This window comes from Triturus cristatus, chromosome 6 (assembly GCF_964204655.1).
Source record: "Triturus cristatus chromosome 6, aTriCri1.1, whole genome shotgun sequence".
In the NCBI taxonomy this organism is placed as follows: Eukaryota; Metazoa; Chordata; class Amphibia; order Caudata; family Salamandridae; genus Triturus; species Triturus cristatus.
This window is the reverse complement of record NC_140589.1, coordinates 829571901-829597067: the sequence shown is the minus strand read 5'-3', so window position 1 is coordinate 829597067 and position 25167 is coordinate 829571901. Positions and strand designations below refer to the sequence as shown.

The window sequence follows — 25167 nt, the reverse complement described above, 5'->3', positions numbered from 1 at the left end:
TATAAAGTATGGAGTTGTTGCGTGAGCGACTCTCAGTACGCCTTATAGTACTCTGCCGGCAAGCCATCTGGCCCGGGTGATTTTCCGGAAGCTAGGGACTTGATGGCATCTCCGGTCTTCTCTAATGAGACCTGCTCATTGAGCATTTCCTTGTGCTCGTCTGCTACTGTGGGTAATTGTAAAGAGCCCGGAAACCTTTCCAACCTCTGCTCATCACAGCGCCCTCGAGACTGATATAGCTGAGCATAATGCTGCGTCATGGCTTTATGTATTTCACATTGTGTGTATAACACATTCCCTATAGCTGTTCGTAGAGCCCCTATGGGTAAACGGGTGTGGTCCTGTCTTACCAGCCAAGCGAGCAGTCGCCCTCCAGATCAGCCGTGGCTTGTGTACAAGCTGTGTGTGCAGTGTAGTTGTGACATCGAAGGCGTTCTAGCAGCTCGGCATGCTCTGCGTGCAGCTTTTCCAGTTGCGGCAGGTCTCTACCCACCCCTTCCCCTTCCTGCTCATACCGTAGTAGCTGAGGTTCTATTTTTGCAAGGGAGGCAGATAACTGCTTGAGGACGTTCCATGTGGCTCCCATACAGTGCCCTCTAATCGATGCCTCCCACTCTATTAATGCACTGCTGGCCGTGTCCTCATTCATTTCAAAATATGCAAGAGTTGCCATCCCCAGAGACGGCCGGAACGCTGGATCCTCCAGCACATTAGTCTGGTGACACCACTTTGGTATTGGGGGGGCGATACGCTTCCCACCCAAGTTGCATCCACAAGGGATTATGATCGGAATGGGTCTGGCCTAGGTATTCTATCTTTTTAATTAATGGGAGTAACGACTGTGACCCCACCAACGTGTTTGAGTTGCATATGAAGCTCATACACCGCAGAGTAATGCAAATACACCCGTGTTCTGGGGTTAAGGGCGCGCCAGATGTCCAGTAATGTCCAATGGGTAAGCCAGTCTGTAAAAGCCTGCGCATTGGATGTGGCCTGGGTTCTATTGAGGGGTGGGAACGACCTGTCAAGGTCTACATTGAGCACTGTATTAAAGTCCCCTACCAACAACCAAGGAATTCCATTCCACCCAACTAGTGTCTCTGATAGGCGTACAAGGAAAGAGGTTTGGTCTATGTTTGGGGCGTATAAAGAACCCAGTAGTATTGTCTGACAATTCAGTCACCCTCTCACAAAGGTGTATCTGCCCTCAGCATCAATTATATCCTCCTCATGAACAAACTGAACTTCCGTTTTTACTAAAATCAGTGCGCCTCGCGCGTGCGCCAAATAAGTTGTGCAGAATACCTGGCCTCTCCATCTCCTGCGCAACTTTCCAACTCAGTGTAAGACATGTGTGTTTCTTGCAGCAAGGCGATGCCAGTTGAGCGACGCTGCAGGTAGGGAAATATTGAGTATCTACTTGTGGGCGTGTGCATTCCGCGTACATTTCACGTGATTGTGTTAACTTGTGTCATGCTTGATTATTGCACTTTTCAGGGGAGCCTGAGACAAGCAGTGTAATATTGAGCATATCGTGTATATGGGGGCCCCGGGCTGGTCTTGCTTAACAAAAATGTAGACTTAAACCATAACATGTGTAACTATTAGGGGCGACCTCTGCGGAGAGGTTCATCCAAATTTTATGCCCAACAATGGCAAAACGATTCCAGCGTAGTGTTGCAGGGATTCTGCTCATGCACAGAACTATGCGCAGGAAACCAGGACCTCAGTGAATTGTGGTGTACCAAAAGACTCACCTCAGGACCCAGACCCTCTATCCGACTAGCATCAGTGTCTCATTTGCTTTCCGTATCATCTCGAAGCTACCAATGATTAGACAACCCAGAACAAGCAACTTAGAGTACTCTCAGAAATGGTGGGAATCAGAAACACCTTTTTGTTTTTATTCCCATATTAGTCCACAAGAGTAAGCAGAGACACGGTAAAGTTTAAAATGTTTATTTTTAACTACGTGCAGTACTTTGGCTAACATAAGCAGACAAATGATTAACAACAAAACCATCAGCATTGTTACAATACCATAGAAAATGAAGGGAGAAATCGTATTACAAATGATAGTGGAAAACAACCACCCTCCCTTCTCAAGTAAACTAGTTTTATGAAACTAATAGAAGGTCTCTAGGCTTGAATAGGGAACCCCATACCGTAAATATCAGCTTAGGTGAATAACATCACAGGATCAGCTCTGCTCTCTGTGTTTGGAAAGGTTTTCTCCAAGTGTCTGAATCATGCATGCAAATGCAATATTAAAGGCACCCGAGTTTCAGATATTTGCAGCTGTGTGCGTGTTATGTCTAGAGCGAGTGCTGATCAACCTGAATTCAAAAGCATACATTGTTATTTGACCTTGACGGCTTCTGCACACAGTGTTCAGACTAAGGTCGCGGTGCACGTCTAGGGATATGAACAACAGACCGTTCTCATGTAAAGAAAAAGCAAGCAAGCAGTTTTTCTTGTAATAACAGCTACCTGCAGTGTCGTGTACAAAAGCAGCAAAGTGGCAAGATGGCGTTTTACATCTAAAGCGCTTATGCTAACATAACAATGTATGCACATAGAACCCCGTCTCCACTACAGTAGTGCCTGGTGGGGGTATGTGTGGTGTGTGCCTGACTACAATATTAGCAATCCCTTCATGCCAAAATGTTGCCACCCGCCATCCCAGCCGGTAGGCAAGGGGATATGTTCACGAGGCTCGCGTGTCCCTGGTCTCCGGTTTTCATGTGAAGTGGGCGTGCGGCCATCCTAAGCGCCATCGCTTAACATCACATATGCGCGTAACCCATATCTCAACAAAACATTTCAGTAGAGCTTCTACTTGTGTGTGCAGTCTCCTTCACACTGTATGAAATCTATTATGCAGTCATATAATGTCATCAGCACTCTGCAGGGTGACATCAGGCAGCTGCGTGTCATCCAGGTCATCTGGCCCAGGGGATGATGAGCCGCTAGCTGTTGCCGACCCAGAGGAGCTAGCATCCCGGCCTCCTCGATGTGTCTTGGTCCCAAGTGCAGTGGCAACCTCCAAGGCGCCTTGACGTTCCATTCTCCTTTGCTCAGAGTTCGGGCCGTTGCCATTGAGGATGTGCTTGCGGGCTTCCCACGTCTCCCTTGCCGATGAGTACTCCTGCCCATGGTCTTATTTGGTTCCATTGCAGAGGGTCTGGCCCTGTCCACACCTGACTCTTCCAACCAGTCCCATACATCAGCAGATGAATCAAAGAAGCGGACAGCTCCTTTCGCCACCACCCTCAGCCTGGCAGGGAACAACAGAGAATAGGTGAGTTTCAGTTCTCAAAGCTGACATTTTAACTGCTGCATAAGTGCTTCTGCGCCTCTGCACCTGCGCCAAGTAGTCATATAATTATTGGGCTTCCGTTGACCTTGAGATCCGTGATCTTGAGGGTTTCATGCAACACCGTGTCCCTATCTCTAAATTTGAGGAGCTTGAAGAGGAACGGTCTTGGGTGGGCCACTGTGGGGAGGGGTCTGTGAGCCGGCACTCGGTGTGCCCTTTTGACCGCAAAATGTGGCAACAGCGTTACTGGTGGCAGTATGTCCTTACGTATAGTTCTAGGTTTCGCTCTTCCTCTCCCTCCGGGGGGCCCACCACTCGAAGTTTGGTGCGGCGGGAGTGTCCCTCCACATCTTCAACCCTATCCTTCAATTCGTGCATGCGATCCAAAATATCCTGCAGGGCCGCGGTGTGACTTTGGGTGATGGGATTTAGTTCAGTTAATAACTAATCTTGCAAGTGAACTCTCCCCGCCAATTTATGGTGATCTGCGCATAGCAGGGTAAAGTCCGATGTTTCCTTATCGATCTTGGATTCGAGGGAGGATCTTGTCTGATATAAGGTGGTCCAGATCTTTTCCACTGCATCAGCACTGAATCAAGTTTGGCTGCCAGTGTTGCATGTGACATGCCGCTAGCCTTATCACCCCCTGTGCGCACTGATTCCGAGCTGCCCGTGCGCATGCTGTTCTGCTGTGCGATTGTGCGCAGCCGGCCCATTGCTAGCTGCTGCGCAGAAGGCATTCACCAAAAGCAGATGGCTTCCGTGTGAATACACGTGTCGTGCGTTAACTGTTAAAGATTGCAGGAATCGCTGTTAGCAAGAGCTGAAAGCCATTTTGCTCTTGGCAGCCATTTTAGTTAGCCATGTGCTCGCCATGTGCTTTCTCCCTCTTCCAGAGCCTTGCACATGCTCAGAAAGGCCTAGCTGGTAGAATGCACCTGCTCCTGATATGTAACTGTCAGGCTATACTGATGTAAGGAGGAATGTCTCCCCTCCCACTTTGTTGAGCAAGCAAATTTTGTATACCAATATTAGTCAATAAGCATGCTTGTATGTGCCAGGACCTCCCCTTGGAGGCGATTGTAGCAAGTTGCACCAGTGGGAAGATGCAGGGGTCATCACTATAGGAGACTTGTTTGAAGATGGTAGCCTCCTCCCCTTCGATGACCTGTTGGAGCGCCACGATCTCCCATGAGGGGACTTTCTCTTTCATGCGGCTTTGACGGCAGCCATTAGAAAGCACTGGCGAGAGGGGTTGGGGGAACCCAAGACGTTCCTGGCATGTCAGTACTTAGTGATGGCAGCGGGGACTGTTAAGGCGGTTACATGTCTCTATTGGCGGATCACGCATGACTTGCCACAGCCTTTGGTAGATTTACGCCTTAAATGGGAGGCAGACTTGGGAGAGGCCATTGGGGAGAAACCATGGGGAGAGATCCTAGAACGGGCTTGGAAGGGCACTAGGAATGCGCGCTTTCAGTTAATTCACTTCTATGTATTGCACAGGGCCTACCTTACACCCGGGAAAATTAACGAGTACTTTGGGGTATCGTCCACCTGCCCAAGGTGTAGCCTGGAGGGGGCAGGGTTCCTACACATGTTTTGAGAGTGGCCACACCTGGGAGAATACTGGAGAGGGGTGACAATTGGACTGACCACAGTGACAGAGAGACAGGTAGCATTAACGCCTGATTGTTGCCTGTTGCATTGGTTCCCGCATACTGCTAAGACAAAAGTTACTAGTAAATTTATCGACTTGGGGTTAGTATTGGCAAAGAGGGAGCTTACAATTTCCTGGAAGTCAAAGCATGACCCCAACCTCCTAAGATGGAATAGGGAACTAGTGAAATGGGCGGAGAGTGAGGGCACCTGCAGGCTACAAATGGCTACGCACACTGGGAATGAAAAGTCAGTGGCAATGGCACGTGCCTGGGTGGCACTGGTGGACTTGGTGAAGCACCCGCTTGAGGATGCAGAAGACGCGTTGGGGGAGGTGGGTGAAGCAACGGGCGATTAAATCCAGCGATTCCTCATACACTTGGACATAGCATGGGACCTGGGAAGGACTAGTTGAGGGCTCCCTTTCACTCTCTCCATGATATTGACCCCTGAGGTTCGGGATGTAGGGGACATGGAACACGGTGGATACATTAGGTGGCCACAAACTGGCATTTTATTGAGGAAGCAGCATGCCTGAGGGGGAGGGGGGTGGGCATTAATTAGGGAGTTGGGGAAGAGGGGGGGAGGCGGGGTGGTGGGTGGCATTCACACAAGGAATCCTGCTGGGATGTCAACTCTGAGGAGGTGCTCTGTGATATTTATATGTGGCTAGACACAGGGAGGGGAGGTGGAATGGTGGGCAGACGTACCTGTTGCCTACCCGATGGGAGGCTCGACGCTGAGAGGGGAAGAAGGACCTTATGATAATGAGCGGGGGATATCTGCACTGGACTTTAATTGCAGTGCTTGATCATCTGTTGTGCCCTCTGGGCTGTTTTTCCTATGATGTCACCTTGAAAAACCAATAAAAATCTGTTTAAAAAAAAAATGATAAAGGCTAATTTTCTTCTTGGGCAATTTGTACAGGAACTGCCGGATATTCCTCAATCTAAACAAAACATGTTTAGGTCTCAAAAACACACTTTACAATAGCACTCCCTCGCACTGAAGGGATCTCCTTGTGCTCATTGTGAAAGGGTAGCATGCCATAACTCATAGCAAAGTCAGCCAATAATTGAAGTGGGCTTACACATTGCCCTTTGATGAATGCTTGAGTGGGCATGAGGAAAATGTTGATAACACAACCACAGATAAATGGATGAAGTATGGCTGTAAACCCCTACAAGTAACTATGTCATACACATAATTTTAGTACCATCAAACAATCTTGACTAACACAGACCTAAAAAATCCAATCAGTCTGGTTCAGGCCTCCAGCCTCTTGCCTTTGAGAAAAGGGAATGGAAGGGAAGGGACGGGAAGGGATAAAAGAAAGACTGAAAGAAAGAAATAATGCTTGTTCTAGGGTTACAGCAGACCCTTGTTTCTCCCGCCTGTAACAGATGCTGTTAGCTTCAGGCTATTGCCAAATGGATGTCCGCAATGATCCAAGATACGTTTTAGAACTGGGAGTCTCTAGTTGGCAGAGGTAAGTACCTTGGACCAAATAGGGACCCTTGCTTCTAAGTCAGGGAAAGGGAATTACACCCCTAGATAACCCCTGCTCACCCCATTGGTAGCTTGGCACGAGCAGACAGGCATATCTCAGAGGCAGTGTGTTAAGCATTTGGGAACACATACAGTAATACAGTGAAAACACTACAGATGGACACCACACAGGTTTTATAAAAATAAGTATTCTTTATATAGACTTAACACAAGACCACAAACGACAAAAATCCACAATACTGTACTCAAAATAGACTTAAAGATGGTAGAAGTAACTTAGTTCAAGTTGATGATAAATGCGACACGTTTCTTACAAAAGTACCTGGATGCGTAACGCAAAACAAACAAAAGGTTCCTTGCTTCGGGGAGGCGATGCATCGCTCCTAAATGCTTGGGCAGAGTAGGGAATGCATTTTGTTCCTTACTGGAGAGGAGATGATGCGTTTATTCTTATACTGCGTTCCGGTTGCGAGGCGGCAAGATAGCGCTTCGATGCAATGCGACAATCCGGTGCAATATGCGATGACGTGAAGACGATGGGTGCACACCCGAGGGCACTCTAAAAAAGCACCTTAGATTAAGAGAAGTACTCCGAGATGGTACAAGCTGTTCTGGTCCGTGTGGACCAGCTTAGGATCCACCTTTGCTAATCTGTCCACCAGCACCTTTGCAAGTATTTTGTAGTCCGTGTTGAGCAGGGCCTGGGTCTATATGAGCCCATCTCCATGGGATCTTTATCCTGCTTCAATAAGGACACTAGGTATGCTTCACGCATGGATGGAGGAAGATGTTGCTTCTCCACAGCGGTGAAATATAAAGTATGGAGTTGTTGCGTGAGCGACTCTCAGTACGCCTTATAGTACTCTGCCGGCAAGCCATCTGGCCCGGGTGATTTTCCGGAAGCTAGGGACTTGATGGCATCTCCGATCTTCTCTAATGAGACCTGCTCATTGAGCATTTCCTTGTGCTCGTCTGCTACTGTGGGTAATTGTAAAGAGCCCGGAAACCTTTCCAACCTCTGCTCATCACAGCGCCCTCGAGACTGATATAGCTGAGCATAATGCTGCGTCATGGCTTTATGTATTTCACATTGTGTGTATAACACATTCCCTATAGCTGTTCGTAGAGCCCCTATGGGTAAACGGGTGTGGTCCTGTCTTACCAGCCAAGCGAGCAGTCGCCCTCCAGATCATCCGTGGCTTGTGTACAAGCTGTGTGTGCAGTGTAGTTGTGACATCGAAGGCGTTCTAGCAGCTCGGCATGCTCTGCGTGCAGCTTTTCCAGTTGCGGCAGGTCTCTACCCACCCCTTCCCCTTCCTGCTCATACCGTAGTAGCTGAGGTTCTATTTTTGCAAGGGAGGCAGATAACTGCTTGAGGACGTTCCATGTGGCTCCCATACAGTGCCCTCTAATCGATGCCTCCCACTCTATTAATGCACTGCTGGTCGTGTCCTCATTCATTTAAAAATATGCAAGAGTTGCCATCCCCAGAGACGGCCGGAACGCTGGATCCTCCAGCACATTAGTCTGGTTACACCACTTTGGTATTGGAGGGGCCATACGCTTCCCACCCAAGTTGCATCCACAAGGGATTATGATCGGAATGGGTCTGGCCTAGGTATTCTATCTTTTTAATTAATGGGAGTAATGACTGTGACCCCACCAACGTGTTTGAGTTGCATATGAAGCTCATACACCGCAGAGTAATGCAAATACACCCGTGTTCTGGGGTTAAGGGCGCGCCAGATGTCCAGTAATGTCCAATGGGTAAGCCAGTCTGTAAAAGCCTGCGCATTGGATGTGGCCTGGGTTCTATTGAGGGGTGGGAACGACCTGTCAAGGTCTACATTGAGCACTGTATTAAAGTCCCCTCCCAACAACCAAGGAATTCCATTCCACCCAACTAGTGTCTCTGATAGGCGTACAAGGAAAGAGGTTTGGTCTATGTTTGGGGCGTATATAGAACCCAGTAGTATTGTCTGACAATTCAGTCACCCTCTCACAAAGGTGTATCTGCCCTCAGCATCAATTATATTCTCCTCATGAACAAACTGAACTTCCGTTTTTACTAAAATCAGTGTGCCTCGCGCGTGCGCCAAATAAGTTGTGCAGAATACCTGGCCTCTCCATCTCCTGCGCAACTTTCCAACTCAGTGTAAGACATGTGTGTTTCTTGCAGCAAGGCGATGCCAGTTGAGCGACGCTGCAGGTAGGAAAATATTGAGTATCTACTTGTGGGCGTGTGCATTCCGCGTATATTTCACGTGATTGTGTTAACTTGTGTCATGCTTGATTATTGCACTTTTCAGGGGAGCCTGAGACAAGCAGTGTAATATTGAGTATGTCGTGTATATGGGGGCCCCGGGCTGGTCTTGCTTAACAAAAATGTAGACTTAAACCATAACATGTGTAACCATTAGGGGCGACCTCTGCGGAGAGGTTCATCCAAATTTTATGCCCAACAATGGCAAAACGATTCCAGCGTAGCATTGCAGGGATTCTGCTCATGCACAGAACTATGCGCAGGAAACCAGGACCTCAGTGAATTGTGGTGTACCAAAAGACTCACCTCAGGACCCAGACCCTCTATCCGACTAGCATCAGTGTCTCATTTGCTTTCCGTATCATCTCGAAGCTACCAATGATTAGACAACCCAGAACAAGCGACTTAGAGTACTCTCAGAAATGGTGGGAATCAGAAACACCTTTTGTTTTTATTCCCATATTAGTCCACAAGAGTAAGCAGAGACACGGAAAAGTTTAAAATGTTTATTTTTAACTACGTGCAGTACTTTGGCTAACATAAGCAGACAAATGATTAACAACAAAACCATCAGCATTGTTACAATACCATAGAAAATGAAGGGAGAAATCGTATTACAAATGATAGTGGAAATCAACCTCCCTCGCTTCTCAAGTAAACTAGTTTTATGAAACTAATAGAAGGTATCTAGGCTTGAATAGGGAACCCCATACCGTAAATATCAGCTTAGGTGAATAACATCACAGGATCAGCTCTGCTCTCTGTGTTTGGAAAGGTTTTCTCCAAGTGTCTGAATCATGCATGCAAATGCAATATTAAAGGCACCCGAGTTTCAGATATTTGCAGCTGTGTGCGTGTTATGTCTAGAGCGAGTGCCGATCAACCTGAATTCAAAAGCATACATTGTTATTTGACCTTGACGGCTTCTGCACACAGTGTTCAGACTAAGGTCGCGGTGCACGTCTAGGGATATGAACAACAGGCCGTTCTCATGTAAAGAAAAAGCAAGCAAGCAGTTTTTCTTGTAATAACAGCTACCTGCAGTGTCGTGTACAAAAGCAGCAAAGTGGCAAGATGGCGTTTTACATCTAAAGCGCTTATGCTAACATAACAATGTATGCACATAGAACCCCGTCTCCACTACAGTAGTGCCTGGTGGGGGTATGTGTGGTGTGTGCCTGACTACAATATTAGCAATCCCTTCATGCCAAAATGTTGCCACCCGCCATCCCAGCCGGTGTGCAAGGGGATATGTTCACGAGGCTCGCGTGTCCCTGGTCTCCGGTTTTCATGTGAAGTGGGCGTGCGGCCATCCTAAGCGCCATCGCTTAACATTACATATGCGCGTAACCCATATCTCAACAAAACATTTCAGTAGAGCTTCTACTTGTGTGTGCAGTCTCCTTCACACTGTATGAAATCTATTATGCAGTCATATAATGTCATCAGCACTCTGCAGGGTGACATCAGGCAGCTGCGTGTCATCCAGGTCATCTGGCCCAGGGGATGATGAGCTGCTAGCTGTTGCCGACCCAGAGGAGCTAGCATCCCGGCCTCCTCGATGTGTCTTGGTCCCAAGTGCCGTGGCAACCTCCAAGGCACCTTGACGTTCCATTCTCCTTTGCTCAGAGTTCGGGCCGTTGCCATTGAGGATGTGCTTGCAGGCTTCCCACGTCTCCCTTGCCGATGAGTCCTCCTGCCCGTGGTCTTATTTGGTTCCATTGCAGAGGGTCTGGCCCTGTCCACACCTGACTCTTCCAACCAGTCCCATACATCAGCAGATGAATTAAAGAAGCGGACAGCTCCTTTTGCCACCACCCTCAGCCTGGCAGGGAACAACAGAGAATAGGTGAGTTTCAGTTCTCAAAGCTGACATTTTAACTGCTGCATAAGTGCTTCTGCGCCTCTGCACCTGCGCTAAGTAGTCATATAATTATTGGGCTTCCGTTGACCTTGAGATCCGTGATCTTGAGGGTTTCATGCAACACCGTGTCCCTATCTCTAAATTTGAGGAGCTTGAAGAGGAACGGTCTTGGGTGGGCCACCGGGGGGAGGGGTCTGTGAGCCGGCACTCGGTGTGCCCTTTTGACCGCAAAATGTGGCAACAGCGTTACTGGTGGCAGTATGTCCTTACGTATAGCTCTAGGTTTCGCTCTTCCTCTCCCTCCGGGGGGCCCACCACTCGAAGTTTGGTGCGGCGGGAGTGTCCCTCCACATCTTCAACCCTATCCTTCAATTCGTGCATGCGATCCAAAATATCCTGCAGGGCCGCAGTGTGACTTTGGGTGATGGGATTTAGTTCAGTTAATAACTAATCTTGCAAGTGAACTCTCCCCGCCAATTTATGGTGATCTGCGCATAGCAGGGTAAAGTCCGATGTTTCCTTATCGATCTTGGATTCGAGGGAGGATCTTGTCTGATATAAGGTGGTCCAGATCTTTTCCACTGCATCAGCACTGAATCAAGTTTGGCTGCCAGTGTTGCATGTGACATGCCGCTAGCCTTATCACCCCCTGTGCGCACTGATTCCGAGCTGCCCGTGCGCATGCTGTTCTGCTGTGCGATTGTGCGCAGCCGGCCCATTGCTAGCTGCTGTGCAGAAGGCATTCACCACAAGCAGATGGCTTCCGTGTGAATACACGTGTCGTGCGTTAACTGTTAAAGATTGCAGGAATCGCTGTTAGCAAGAGCTTAAAGCCATTTTGCTCTTGGCAGCCATTTTAGTTAGCCATGTGCTCGCCATGTGCTTTCTCCCTCTTCCAGAGCCTTGCACATGCTCAGAAAGGCCTAGCTGGTAGAATGCACCTGCTCCTGATATGTAACTGTCAGGCTATACTGATGTAAGGAGGAATGTCTCCCCTCCCACTTTGTTGAGCAAGCAAATTTTGTATACCCATATTAGTCAATAAGCATGCTTGTATGTGCCAGGACCTCCCCTTGGGGGCGATTGGAGCAAGTTGCACCAGTGGGAAGATGCAGGGGTCATCACTATAGGAGACTTGTTTGAAGATGGTAGCCTCCTCCCCTTCGATGACCTGTTGGAGCGCCACGATCTCCCATGAGGGGACTTTCTCTTTCATGCGGCTTTGACGGCAGCCATTAGAAAGCACTGGCGAGAGGGGTTGGGGGAACCCAAGACGTTCCTGGCATGTCAGTACGTAGTGATGGCAGCGGGGACTGTTAAGGCGGTTACATGTCTCTATTGGCGGATCACGCATGACTTGCCACAGCCTTTGGTAGATTTACGCCTTAAATGGGAGGCAGACTTGGGAGAGGCCATTGGGGAGAAACCATGGGGAGAGATCCTAGAATGGGCTTGGAAGGGCACTAGGAATGCGCGCTTTCAGTTAATTCACTTCTATGTATTGCACAGGGCCTACCTTACACCCGGGAAAATTAACGAGTACTTTGGGGTATCGTCCACCTGCCCAAGGTGTAGCCTGGAGGGGGCAGGGTTCCTACACATGTTTTGAGAGTGGCCACACCTGGGAGAATACTGGAGAGGGGTGACAATTGGACTGACCACAGTGACAGAGAGACAGGTAGCATTAACGCCTGATTGTTGCCTGTTGCATTGGTTCCCACATACTGCTAAGACAAAAGTTACTAGTAAATTTATCGACTTGGGGTTAGTATTGGCAAAGAGGGAGCTTACAATTTCCTGGAAGTCAAAGCATGACCCCAACCTCCTAAGATGGAATAGGGAACTAGTGAAATGGACGGAGAGTGAGGGCACCTGCAGGCTACAAATGGCTACGCACACTGGGAATGAAAAGTCAATGGCAATGGCACGTGCCTGGGTGGCACTGGTGGACTTGGTGAAGCACCCGCTTGAGGATGCAGAAGACGCGTTGGGGGAGGTGGGTGAAGCAACGGGCGATTAAATCCAGCGATTCCTCATACACTTGGACATAGCATGGGACCTGGGAAGGACTAGTTGAGGGCTCCCTTTCACTCTCTCCATGATATTGACCCCTGAGGTTCGGGATGTAGGGGACATGGAACACGGTGGATACATTAGGTGGCCACAAACTGACATTTTATTGAGGAAGCAGCATGCCTGAGGGGGAGGGGGGTGGGCATTAATTAGGGAGTTGGGGAAGAGGGGGGGAGGCGGGGTGGTGGGTGGCATTCACACGAGGAATCCTGCTGGGATGTCAACTCTGAGGAGGTGCTCTGTGATATTTATATGTGGCTAGACACAGGGAGGGGAGGTGGAATGGTGGGCAGACGTACCTGTTGCCTACCCGATGGGAGGCTCGACACTGAGAGGGGAAGAAGGACCTTATGATAATGAGCGGGGGATATCTGTACTGGACTTTAATTGCAGTGCTTGATCATCTGTTGTGCCCTCTGGGCTGTTTTTCCTATGATGTCACCTTGAAAAACCAATAAAAATCTGTTTAAAAAAAAAATGATAAAGGCTAATTTTCTTCTTGGGCAATTTGTACAGGAACTGCCGGATATTCCTCAATCTAAACAAAACATGTTTAGGTCTCAAAAACACACTTTACCATAGCACTCCCTCGCACTGAAGGGATCTCCTTGTGCTCATTGTGAAAGGGTAGCATGTCATAACTCATAGCAAAGTCAGCCAATAATTGAAGTGGGCTTACACATTGCCCTTTGATGAATGCTTGAGTGGGCATGAGGAAAATGTTGATAACACAACCACAGATAAATGGATGAAGTATGGCTGTAAACCCCTACAAGTAACTATGTCATACACATAATTTTAGTACAATCAAACAATCTTGACTAACACAGACCTAAAAAATCCAATCAGTCTGGTTCAGGCCTCCAGCCTCTTGCCTTTGAGAAAAGGGAATGGAAGGGAAGGGACGGGAAGGGATAAAAGAAAGACTGAAAGAAAGAAATAATGCTTGTTCTAGGGTTACAGCAGACCCTTGTTTCTCCCGCCTGTAACCGATGCTGTTAGCTTCAGGCTATTGCCAAATGGATGTCCGCAATGATCCAAGATACGTGTTAGAACTGGGAGTCTCTAGTTGGCAGAGGTAAGTACCTTGGACCAAATAGGGACCCTTGCTTCTAAGTCAGGGAAAGGGAATTACACCCCTGGATAACCCCTGCTCACCCCATTGGTAGCTTGGCACGAGCAGACAGGCATATCTCAGAGGCAGTGTGTTAAGCATTTGTGAACACATACAGTAATACAGTGAAAACACTACAGATGGACACCACACAGGTTTTATAAAAATAAGTATTCTTTATATAGACTTAACACAAGACCACAAACGACAAAAATCCACAATACTGTACTCAAAATAGACTTAAAGATGGTAGAAGTAACTTAGTTCAAGTTGATGATAAATGCGACACGTTTCTTACAAAAGTACCTGGATGCGTAACGCAAAACAAACAAAAGGTTCCTTGCTTCGGGGAGGCGATGCATCGCTCCTAAATGCTTGGGCAGAGTAGGGAATGCATTTTGTTCCTTACTGGAGAGGAGATGATGCGTTTATTCTTATACTGCGTTCCGGTTGTGAGGCGGCAAGATAGCGCTTCGATGCAATGCGACAATCCGGTGCAATATGCGATGACGTGAAGACGATGGGTGCACACCCGAGGGCCGTGTGGCGAACTCTGTCACTTAGGAGCCCAAACAGGCCCTGCGACACACTTCTCCGGTGATGCGACGGAGACCCTCATGGTGGCGACATGCTTCTCCGGTGATGCGATGGCAACAGCTGCGACTGCGACACGCTTCTCCCTGTTGAGTCACGCTTCCAGCTCCCATCGACACTCAGGCTTTTGCAGACAGAATTCCCTGCAAGGAAATTCAGAGGGGAGCTGGTGGTGAAGTCTTTTGTTCCTGAGACTTCCGCAGGAAGCAAGCACAAGTTCAAGCCCTTGGAGAAATATTCTGCAAGATGATGAAAGTTCTTTAAAAGTTCCTTCTCCTTTCCTTGACAATGAAGACACCACTGCAGGCCAACCCAGCAACACAGCACACTGGCAGGGGGTAGTCCAAACTCCTGCAGCTTCCTTGGTTCTTCTCCTTGGCAAAGGTTTGTCTTGTTGTTCCAGAAGTGATCTAAAGCCCTGGGGTCTGGGTCCCAATAGTTATACTGCAAAATCATTTGTCCTCTGAAGGCAGAGGGTCATGTACCTAGTTCAAACCAGTTCTGGGTGCATTCTGCCAGTGTAAACCTTCTCCTTTTGTCAGTGTGGGCCAGGGTCCTCAGACACACCACAGGAGATGGAGTCAGCATTTTGGAAGGCAGGCACAGCCCTATTCAGACCCAGGTGCTACTCCTCCCACCACTCTACATGCAGATAGGTCTATTCAGCCCTGTGCTGACTCACCCTGTCTCCTAGAGTCTCCCCAACCCATGTCACTCAAAAACCAGACATGCAATACACAAGCTAGCAGAGGCAGGTTGGATGGTTAGGTAAGAAAATACCTACTTTCTAAAAGTGGTATTTACAAACAAAGATTGTTAAAACCAACTTAACTAAAAGATGTATATTATCATTCTGAGTTCAGGCATACTAAACTCGAATTTCTACCATCTTCCCTGGGTCAGTTAGGATTATAAGATGTTATAATCAAACTGCCCATGTTGGCCTATGGGGACAGGTAGCCTTGCAATAGTGAAAAACGAAAATGGCTGTAATTCACTATCAGGACATGCCACACACATCAGGGCATGTCCTACCTTTTACATACAATGCACCCTGCCCTTGGGCCTACCTTAGAAGTGTCTGATATGTAGAAAAGGGAAGGTTTAGGGACTGGTATGTGGGTGCACTTACCAAGTCGACATGGCAGTACTAGACTGCACACAGGCTCTGCAATGGCAGGCCTGAGACACACTTTACAGGCTGCTTCTGTGGGTGGCACAATCAGTGCTGCAAGCCCACCAACAGCATTTGATTTACAGGCCCTGGTAGCACATGGTGCACTATACCAAGGTCTGATAAGTAAATAAGCCAATCATGGAGTCACTAATCAATACATCAACTTAACATAGGGAGCACTTGCACTGTGGCACTGACTACCAGTGGCACAGTGTCCAAAGCATCTAAACCAGCAAACAGATCTAAAACAGAGGAGGCAATCAGTGAAAAATAGAAGGGAGACTCACGCCAATGGCACCAGGTCTAACAAAAGGACAACCTTTATAGACGTATGTAACAGCATAAAATATGTTTAGCAGATTTTAGAGGATGTGCGGACAAACAAACTCTCGTGGCTGCTAAGCATTGGCCCTGAAACAGGTACGTGGCATCATAGATAGTATATCAATAATAGGGACTGGTATATCAAGATACCACACTAAGAATACTTTTTTTAAAAACAAAGTGTTAAATGTTGCATGAAAATGCCTAGCAACATCTGAATCGACAGAAAACAAAAACAGGAAGTGATGGGGCTAGCTTCTTCCTATCTCTAGGTTAGGGTCTATGAGGAACAGGAACAATCATGTAGGAATAGTATTTAAAGAGTGGTGCTTGGGTAGGAAACAATTTCCGTGGGAGACAACATTACTCATTCAGTAACGAGTAGGACAAGGAAGATGGGCGAGGAGGTAGTTATCTTTGTCTGAATGGAACAAACTAGGGATGTACAGAGCAAAGAAGTTCTTCCACAGAAACTTTGCTTAATTCTTGCAAATATAAATATTTTTCATAATTTGCAACGTTTTCTCCATGTTGATTTTGCTTGTCTAACAAGAATTTTGCATATCCCCTTGAAGTATCACACCTTACACTGCTCACTGTGATAAGGGAGGAAACAGAAAATGTTCATTTAAAGCTAATTTATCTATCAATCTACATGCGCTGGCATACTAGTTTTTGAAGTTTCATATCATTTTTATTTTTAAAAATAAGTGGCAAAAGATAAACAAAGATGCATGAATCTACTTAGTAGTTCTCCGCCACATTATAATAACAGAGCAAAATAAAATGTATCGGTTAGTCTAAAGATGCTAAAGAAAGGTAAAACCTTGATGAAAACTTAACGATTAAACCCAGAAATTGCTATGTGTAATTTAAATTTAGCTGATTAAAATGTCAGAAATGGCACACTTACCTCCGAAATAGTCACCTTTTGTTATTGATATCAGTGTGGAAGAATCATCAAGTAGAATCACACCTGCATCAATCAGGTACATCTTTTTTCCAATAGATCCGTTGCGAAAAATGATATCATCCTTTTGGAAAACTTCAAACTTTAGTTCAGCTATAATGGCGTTTATAATATTTGTATCTTTAAACCAAGGAACGCTCCTCACTAGATGATAGCAATTGTGAAACATCACCTCCTTGTATCAAGAAACAGTGGAAATATATGTTAAGGTGCAGCGGAATACAAAATACAACTAATTAACAAATACATTTTATTTTTCGTCACTTAAATTAGAAGACAATTTGTATCCCACATCTATGTAAAGTTCCTAATTAGTAATGCTCTAAAAACACTAATGAATGGTAAAATTACACCCATTCCCAAATGTTTTAACTCACCTTACTACAGGTTAGGTGTGACAATTCACCCATCTGTGGTGGAGAACTTTTATCCTCCCAAATACCCTTCACGAAAGCAGAATTCTTTCGTATTTCAATTTGAATACTTCCACTAGGCAAATCTCCTAAAAAATCAACCTGCCCACATTTTACACATGTGAACACTCCTGCACAAAGTATTGTTCTCCAAACTTAGGCATAGGAGTCCTTCTTTATTGCGTGACATTCAAAACGTTTACACTAATAATATAAATGAGAGGGAATGAAAAAAATTCAATCTAACATTTCAAATATTAGCAACTGTGCTAAGATTCAAAAACTAAGGGGGCAATTTAAAGTTTGGGGGACAGTGTACTCATTTGCAATCAAGTGACCGCTCAGCCCTCCACAGGGCTTGGTCGCCCCACTCACTGCTGCCGCTCCTGCCTGCCTTTGTCGCCTCCTGCCTGCAGATTCCTTCGCTCGCTGCCCGCTGCTCCTGGGAATTTCCCGCTGCCCGCTGCTTCTTGGAATTTCCCGCCGCTGCCTCCCTTCGGCCCCTCCCCCCTGTGATTCCATTCGCCGCCCCGCTTCCGCCACCCAGCTGCTCCTCCCTCCCGGCTCCTTACTTATGACGCCCCCAGAGCGACCGCACAGATTGAGCGCCAAAGGTGCGCCAAAGGTAAGCCCGTCTGTGCATGTCCGCGCCTGGACCGCGCCCAGCGCCAGACCCCCTAGTCCTCGCCAGCACACCCTGCACATCTACGACACCAAAACCCTCCACGCACTCAACGCCGGCCGAAACACCGCCTGCTACCGAGCCACCCCGAGGCGCACCCATGGACCCTTCACCTGCCTGACCTGCCGCTTCACCGGCCTCCGACCCAACACCGCACCTGCTAAACCGAGCCCCAGCAACAAACACCTGATGTGCATCCTGCTCAACACCCGCTCCGTTCACAGGCATGCCGTCGAACTCTGGAACCTCCTCGACTCGACAGCACCAGACATCGCCTTCCTGACGGAAACCTGGATGAACGCCTCCTCAGCGCCCGACATCGCCATCGCCGTCCCGGAAGGCTACAAAATCACCAGGAAGGACCGCGTCAACCAGACAGGAGGAGGCATCGCCATCATCCACAAGAACACCATCCGCATCACGACCAACTCCGATGACATCTTCACCTCCGCCGAACACCTCCACTTCCAGATACACACCGACCCCAAGACCACGCTCAGAGGCACCCTCGTCTACAGACCACCGGGACCACGCACACAGTTCAGCGAAGACATCACAGACTTCGTCAGCCCGCACGCCATCAATTCCACCGACTACATCCTCCTGGGGGACCTCAACTTCCACCTGGAGGACAACAAGGACCGCAACACCACTGCTCTGCTGGCCAACCTGGCCAACCTCGGACTCAAGCAACTGGTAACCACCCCCACCCACTACGCCGGCCACACGCTTGACCCAGTCTTCTCATCCAGCAAATACGTCACCTTCAGCCACTCCACCAATCTCCAGTGGACTGACCACAGCTGCGTCCACTTCAGCTTCAGTAAAACGACGACCCACCACCACCCTCAACAAGCCCCCCCCCGCAGGAGCTGGAACAAGATCACCGGCGACCAGCTCACCACCTTCCTCAGCCAGAACCCCCCCACCAGCTCAACGGACCCCAACGAAGCCACCAACAACCTCACACAGTGGATCACCAACTGCGCAGACGCCCTTGCACCACTGAAGAAGAACCCCCCCAGCAGACACGGCAGCAAGAAAGCCTCCTGGTTCACCGACGAGTTCATCACCTCCAAGAAGAACTGCCGCTCCCTGGAGAACACCTGGCGAACCAACCAGACCACAGACAACATGACGGCCCTCAAACACGCCACCCGCAAACACCACCAACTGATCTGCGCCACAAAAAAGACAGCCTTCAAGGAACGACTGGACAACAACACCCACAACAGCAAGGAACTCTTCAGCATCGTCAAAGAGCTATCCAACCCCGACGCCAGAAACAATGACATCACTCCCTCGCAAGACCTCTGCGACTCCCTCGCAGCCTTCTTCCACGACAAGATCGCCAACAGCTTCGGCCCACCAACCACAAACCCCACCACCGAACCGATGCCCCCCACCACCACCCTCCGCACCTGGACCCCAGTCAGCACCGAAGACACAACACGCACAATGAACACCATCCACTCCGGATCCCCTACGGACCCCTGCCCACACCACATCTTCAACACGGCCGACCACATCATCGCACCCCACCTCCGCGACATCATCAACGCCTCCTTCAACACCGCCACCTTCCCGGAGTGCTGGAAACACGCTGAGATCAGTGCCCTGCTGAAGAAACCAACTGCAGACCCCTCCGACCGCAAGAACTACCGCCCCATCTCGCTCCTCCCGTTTCCTGCCAAAGTCATCGAGAAGACCGTCAACAGACAGCTAGCCGCCTTCCTCGAGACCAACGGATCCCTCGACCACTCGCAATCCGGCTTCCGAGCCAACCACAGCACGGAGACCGCCCTCATCGCAGCCACAGACGACATCAGATCCCTAATGGACAACGGGGAAACTGCAGCCCTCATCCTCCTGGACCTCTCCGCAGCGTTCGACACTGTCTGCCACCGCACCCTGGTACAGCGCCTGAACAACACTGGCATCCAGGAGAAGGCCCTGGAGTGGATCACCTCATTCCTCGCCGGAAGAACCCAGAGAGTCTGCCTCCCCCCGTTCCGGTCAGCGGCCATCGAAGTCATCTGCGGCGTTCCACAAGGGTCATCGCTCAGCCCCACCCTCTTCAACGTCTACATGAGCCTCCTCGCAACCATCGCACGTCAACACAACCTCAAGATCATCACCTACGCCGACGACACCCAGCTGATCCTCTCCCTCACCAGCGACCCGGACGCCGCCAGAGCCAGCCAACACGAAGGGATGAAAGACGTCGTGAATGGATGAAGAACAGCCGCCTGAAACTGAACAAGACGGAGGTCCTCATCCTGGGATCATCACCCTCCGCCTGGGACGACTCCGGTAGCCCCCGCCCTGGGAGCCACCCCCAAGCCAACTGACCACGCACGCAACCTAGGCTTCATCTTGGACTCCTCCCTCTCGATGACCAGACAAGTCAACGCCGTCTCGTCTTCCTGCTTCAACACCCTGCGCATGCTTCGAAAGATCTTCCGGTGGATCCCCACCGAGACCAGGAAGACGGTCACCCAGGCCCTCGTCACCAGTCGGCTGGACTACGGGAACGCCTTCTACGCCGGCACCGGCACCGCCGCCAAACTCCAGAAGAAACTCCAACGGATCCAGAACACCTCAGCACGACTCATCCTGGACATCCCCCGACACAGCCATATCTCCGGACACCTGAGAGACCTGCACTGGCTCCCCGTCAACAAAAGAATCACGTTCCGACTCCTCACCCACGCACACAAGGCCCTCCACGACCTGGGCCCCAAGTTCCTCAACAGCCGCCTGACCTTCCACAAGCCCACCCGCCAGCTCCGCTCCGCCAGCCTCGCTCTCGCCACCGTCCCCCGCATCCGCAGAGCCACCGCCGGAGGAAGATCCTTCTCCTACCTGGCAGCCAAGACATGGAACTCCCTCCCCATCCACCTCCGGACAACACAAGACCATCTCGCCTTCAGGAAGCAACTCAAGACCTGGCTGTTCGAGCAGTAGCGTCCCCCCCCCAGCGCCTTGAGACCCTCCGGGTGAGCAGTGCGCTATACAAATGCCTATGATTGATTGATTGATAGAGTACTCTGTCCGCTGACAGGATATTTAGGGTCAGGAGGACAATCAGCTTTCTGTTGATGGAGTCTCTATTGGCTTTGTCAATGGAAAGCTACCTCTGGGAGCCTAATGGAGTACAGGCTGTTGAAGAAAAGCAAACACACCATCCACTCAATTAGAGAGGACAGTCTGATTGACTTTTTTCAGTCAATCACCACCAGGCAAAATGTGGTGGGGAGGGACAGAATAAAAATATTGACTTCCATACTCTAGCAATAGCTAAAACAGCTGAGGGAGTTATGCAAAATACAAATATTTTAAGTACCTTTCTGAAGGTCAAGTGGTCTTAAACAGATTCATTTGAGTTGGAAGATCGTTACACATTTTGGGACCTAGGAAGACAAATAAATGATTACTTGCTCAGTCTCAATGTATTTTTGGTAACCCCGGGCGTAGCACTACGCTTCGCCCACGTAGTGTACGTAGCGCTGCCTGCTTCGCACTTTCCGAAGTAGGCGAAGCAGGGCAGCGCTACGCACACGCCGAGGGCGAAGCGTAGCTGCCTGCCACCCGCCACCCACCTCCCGCCTGCCCTCCTTTTAATAATATCAGCAATGAAAAATAAATTAAAGTAAAGCGACTTACCTTAAGCGCGGCGTCTCCGGGGCTCCCTCTTTCTCGTTTCTAATTTCTTCTGGCAAATGCGCATGCGCGGACACCCGCGCATGCTCATTTCTTGCGAGAAATGCACATGCGCGGGCGTCCGCGCATGCGCATTTGTCAGAAGAAATTAGAAACGAAGAAGAGGGAGCCCCGGAGATGCCGCGTTTAAGGTAAGTCTCTTTACTTTAATTTATTTTACATTGCTGCTATTATTTAAAAGGAGGGCAGGCGGGAGGTGGGTGGCACGTAGTGGGGCTACGCGAAGCGCGTAGTGTGCGTAGATTTGGGCACACTACGTGCTGCTTCACGTAGCCCCACTACGCCCACCCTTAATTTTTGGTACTTGAAGCAAACGTAGAGAACACAAGTTGCCAAGACCATAGTGGCATGTGGAGAATGAAATTCTCCTGCAACCCGAGTGCTAAAGTCCTTAAAGCATTTTGTACTTGAAGTATAGTTATTTAAAACAGGCCCTGTGATGAAGGGAAAGCCACTGCAAAGGTCTGCATATATCTGAAATTTGAATGGACTTCCTTAAAAATGCAGTCTTTCATAAGGCTTGGTTTTGAATGAGTTGCAGTTTTGATAACCCAAGCAATAGTCTATAGGTGTGAAAGAAAGTAATGTATCACCACCTCAGATGAGTGGTTCTCAGGGAAGGATATAATGAATTTCATCCTTGAGGTGGCAGAGGAAGCTGCATTTTTGGAGAGTCTAAAGATAGGGCTTCCTTCAGAAGAAAACTTAAAGAGGTCAACTCCTGTTAAAGTGAACGTGGGTCTTTAATGAGGTTGGCCAGAGTGAGCTATGCCAAAGTTGTTTTTTGCCTGCTCACAATGGCCCTGTTTTATTGGAATTTAATTTCTGAAAATGTTTATGCATGCATTGTTCGACACCAACCAAACAGTTGGAGAGGTTAGCAATAGACCTAGGTGCAAGAAGATCCAGCCAGAGTATTAGTTAAGTGTTGGACTGGTTAACAGCCAAAAGGCTTGATGAGCTGGACCAAGTTTCAAATAGAACTGTTATAAACTTTGGTTGATAAAGAGAACCCAGGGGAACACCACATTATTCCAAACTTTTATTGGAATAAAATGGGGGAACAGTAACTGTTTGAGTATGGACTTGAAGAAAGCATGAAAACCAGACTAAAACTCCTCCAAAGACATCAATCTCTTTAAATCTTGCTAGCAGTACAGAGTAGTCCACTATGTCTAGCACAGCTGACAGATCTCATAAGACTAGGCGTGCTGTGTCTTCATCAGTGTAAGAAATTGAGTTATTAGTTAAAGGTGGTAACTACCCACCTTAAGCAATAAATACAATCCATGTTAGGGTGTACCACTAACTTCCCTACATTTTTTGAGCTGAACCCCCTTTTAGCTATGGAATAGAGCAGATAGGTTTAAAGGCAATGTGTAAAGTGTTTATGCAGTAACAAAACAGCAATAAAGTTAAAACAGAGCAGATTAAAAATCATAAACCAATGTGGGAAAATAAAGAATATTTTAATAAATAAAATAACACACACGATAAATGCCATAACCAAAATCCAGTAGGGGGAACCAGAGATATGAATTTTTAATGTTTAAATTAGAAACAGTGGCAAAAAGCATTAAAAGTCAACTACGATTAGATGGTTGAGATAGCCTAGGACATATGTGAGATTTGAGGCCGACTGCGATCGAGCGCAGGTCGGATATAGAAGCTGGGTTTGACCAGGTCATGGGTTTTACCTTGAAATCTAGGGCCGAAATGTTTTGCAAGTCAGTATCCAGTCGCAATCTGGATACTGAACACTAAATAGGTTGTTTGTGAAGGACAAAGACTCTCTAAGTTAGTGCTTCCTAAAATTACACACTGCAAAGAAAGAATTGTGACTTCTTATTTTAGTGGTTGGAACTACCAAATTGCTAAATGCGATTTCCAAATTGCCAATCGGTATTTCAATGTACAAAGCATTTACAATTAGGTAATTTAGGACCAGATCTAGGACCCTTATAATTTAGGAGACGCAAATTGCGTTGCTTTGTGACTCGCAAAATTGAAGTTACAAAAGTGTCTCAGACACTGTTAGCGATTATTAAAGGGGTCGTACATTGCCTGCCTCATTAAGATTCATGAGGCAGGTGCACTTTGGGCCCCCTCTAGCAATGGCTAGTACTCCCAAGGATGGTGGCCTGCTGGGGTCAGAAAACCACCATGTCTGTGACTATTTTTTAGATAAAGCAGTTTTTTTTCTTTTTTTTAAATGCAGCCCGTCTTCCTCAAAGGAAAACGGGAAGCATTTTTTTAAAAAATTGAAACGTTAATGTTTCATTTTTTAGGAGTAGGCAGTGGGGACCCCTTCCATCTTGGAGAAGAAAGGAAAACGTGAAGCATTTTTTAAAAAAATTGAACGGTTCCTGTTTCATTTTTTAGGAGTAGGCAGTGGGGACCACTTCCATCTTGTGAGTGGATTACCACCTACTGTGAGTGTTTTGCGACTGCAATTGCGGCCGCAAAACTTTCATACATTTAAGTGAGACTCGCTATTAGGAAGGGATGCCATCTGCACGCCCCTACCTATTAGCGAGTCGCAAACCCTATTTTGCAAGTCGGTAATACTGACTAGCAAAGTGGAATTTTTACATGGAGCAGACTAATTTTGCGGTCGCGAACAGGCTGATTTCCCATTTGCGACGCAAATTTTGGTCGTGCATCCTCCCCCTTGGTAAAACACTGCATTTTGCACATGCAAAATGCCATGAATTACCAACAGGTAGTTACCAGGTGCAAGGTATAAATGGGATCCCAAAATGCTTTGCAATGTTTGACAATGGCTGCACTCTTTGCTGTAGTGAGGAGGATGTGGATTCTGGGAGCTCAATGCAGGAGGAAGACTGGAAAAAGGATATTCAGGAAGAGTGTGCCTTTGTTCGAATAAACTGAGGAGAAGGTTTAAGCATGATACAGGTTCACCAACTAGGTTATTTTGAGTTTCATAAATGAGCTGGACTCAGTATCGCATGTGAATCTATGAAAGCTTCCAAAAACTTGTTTTTTTAATCCAGTGTTGTAGCTTTCATAGATTCACATGCCTGAATCAAAATAGTGAGCAGTAAATCATAGCATATTTTTTGTTACCGAAGACCTGGAACAAGGGAACATATGTAGCTCGATAAAAGTAGTCTTCATATACCAATACACACAAAAAACACTTTCCAAATTGCATATAATACAATATACAACAATAAAATGTGCACATGTAACCAATAAAAGGAAGGAGGGATGGTAAAGAGGGCTCACCGTCACCGGAAAAGGTTCCTCAGTACTGCTTGTCCTACTGCCACATCGTTCTCTGCAGGTGCATCGATTTAGTAATGTCTGGTGAAAGTATGCGTACTCTTCCAGGTAGCAGCTCTGCAGATATCCTGGGTAGGTACTCCCGCAAATAAAGCAGTGGAGGTAGACACTGCTCTTGTAGAATGAGCACGGACACGTGCATTCAACGGCTTCCCTTCCGCCTGATGACAAAACTGT

The 25167-nt window shown here is 47.9% G+C and overlaps 1 protein-coding gene across 1 annotated transcript in view; it reads right to left on the bottom strand.

Annotated features, from left to right (window-relative positions):
• LOC146817941 (potassium/sodium hyperpolarization-activated cyclic nucleotide-gated channel 1-like) overlaps nt 1-25167 on the bottom strand; it is a 1926818-nt gene that overhangs the window by 136220 nt on the left and 1765431 nt on the right. Inside the window, exons 9-10 of the mRNA XM_085609718.1 lie at nt 16810-17041; nt 16623-16636 (exon numbers count right to left, since the gene is read on the bottom strand). Coding sequence (XP_085465844.1) covers nt 16623-16636; nt 16810-17041 — 246 coding nt within the window. The remainder of the gene's footprint in view (nt 1-16622; nt 16637-16809; nt 17042-25167) is intronic.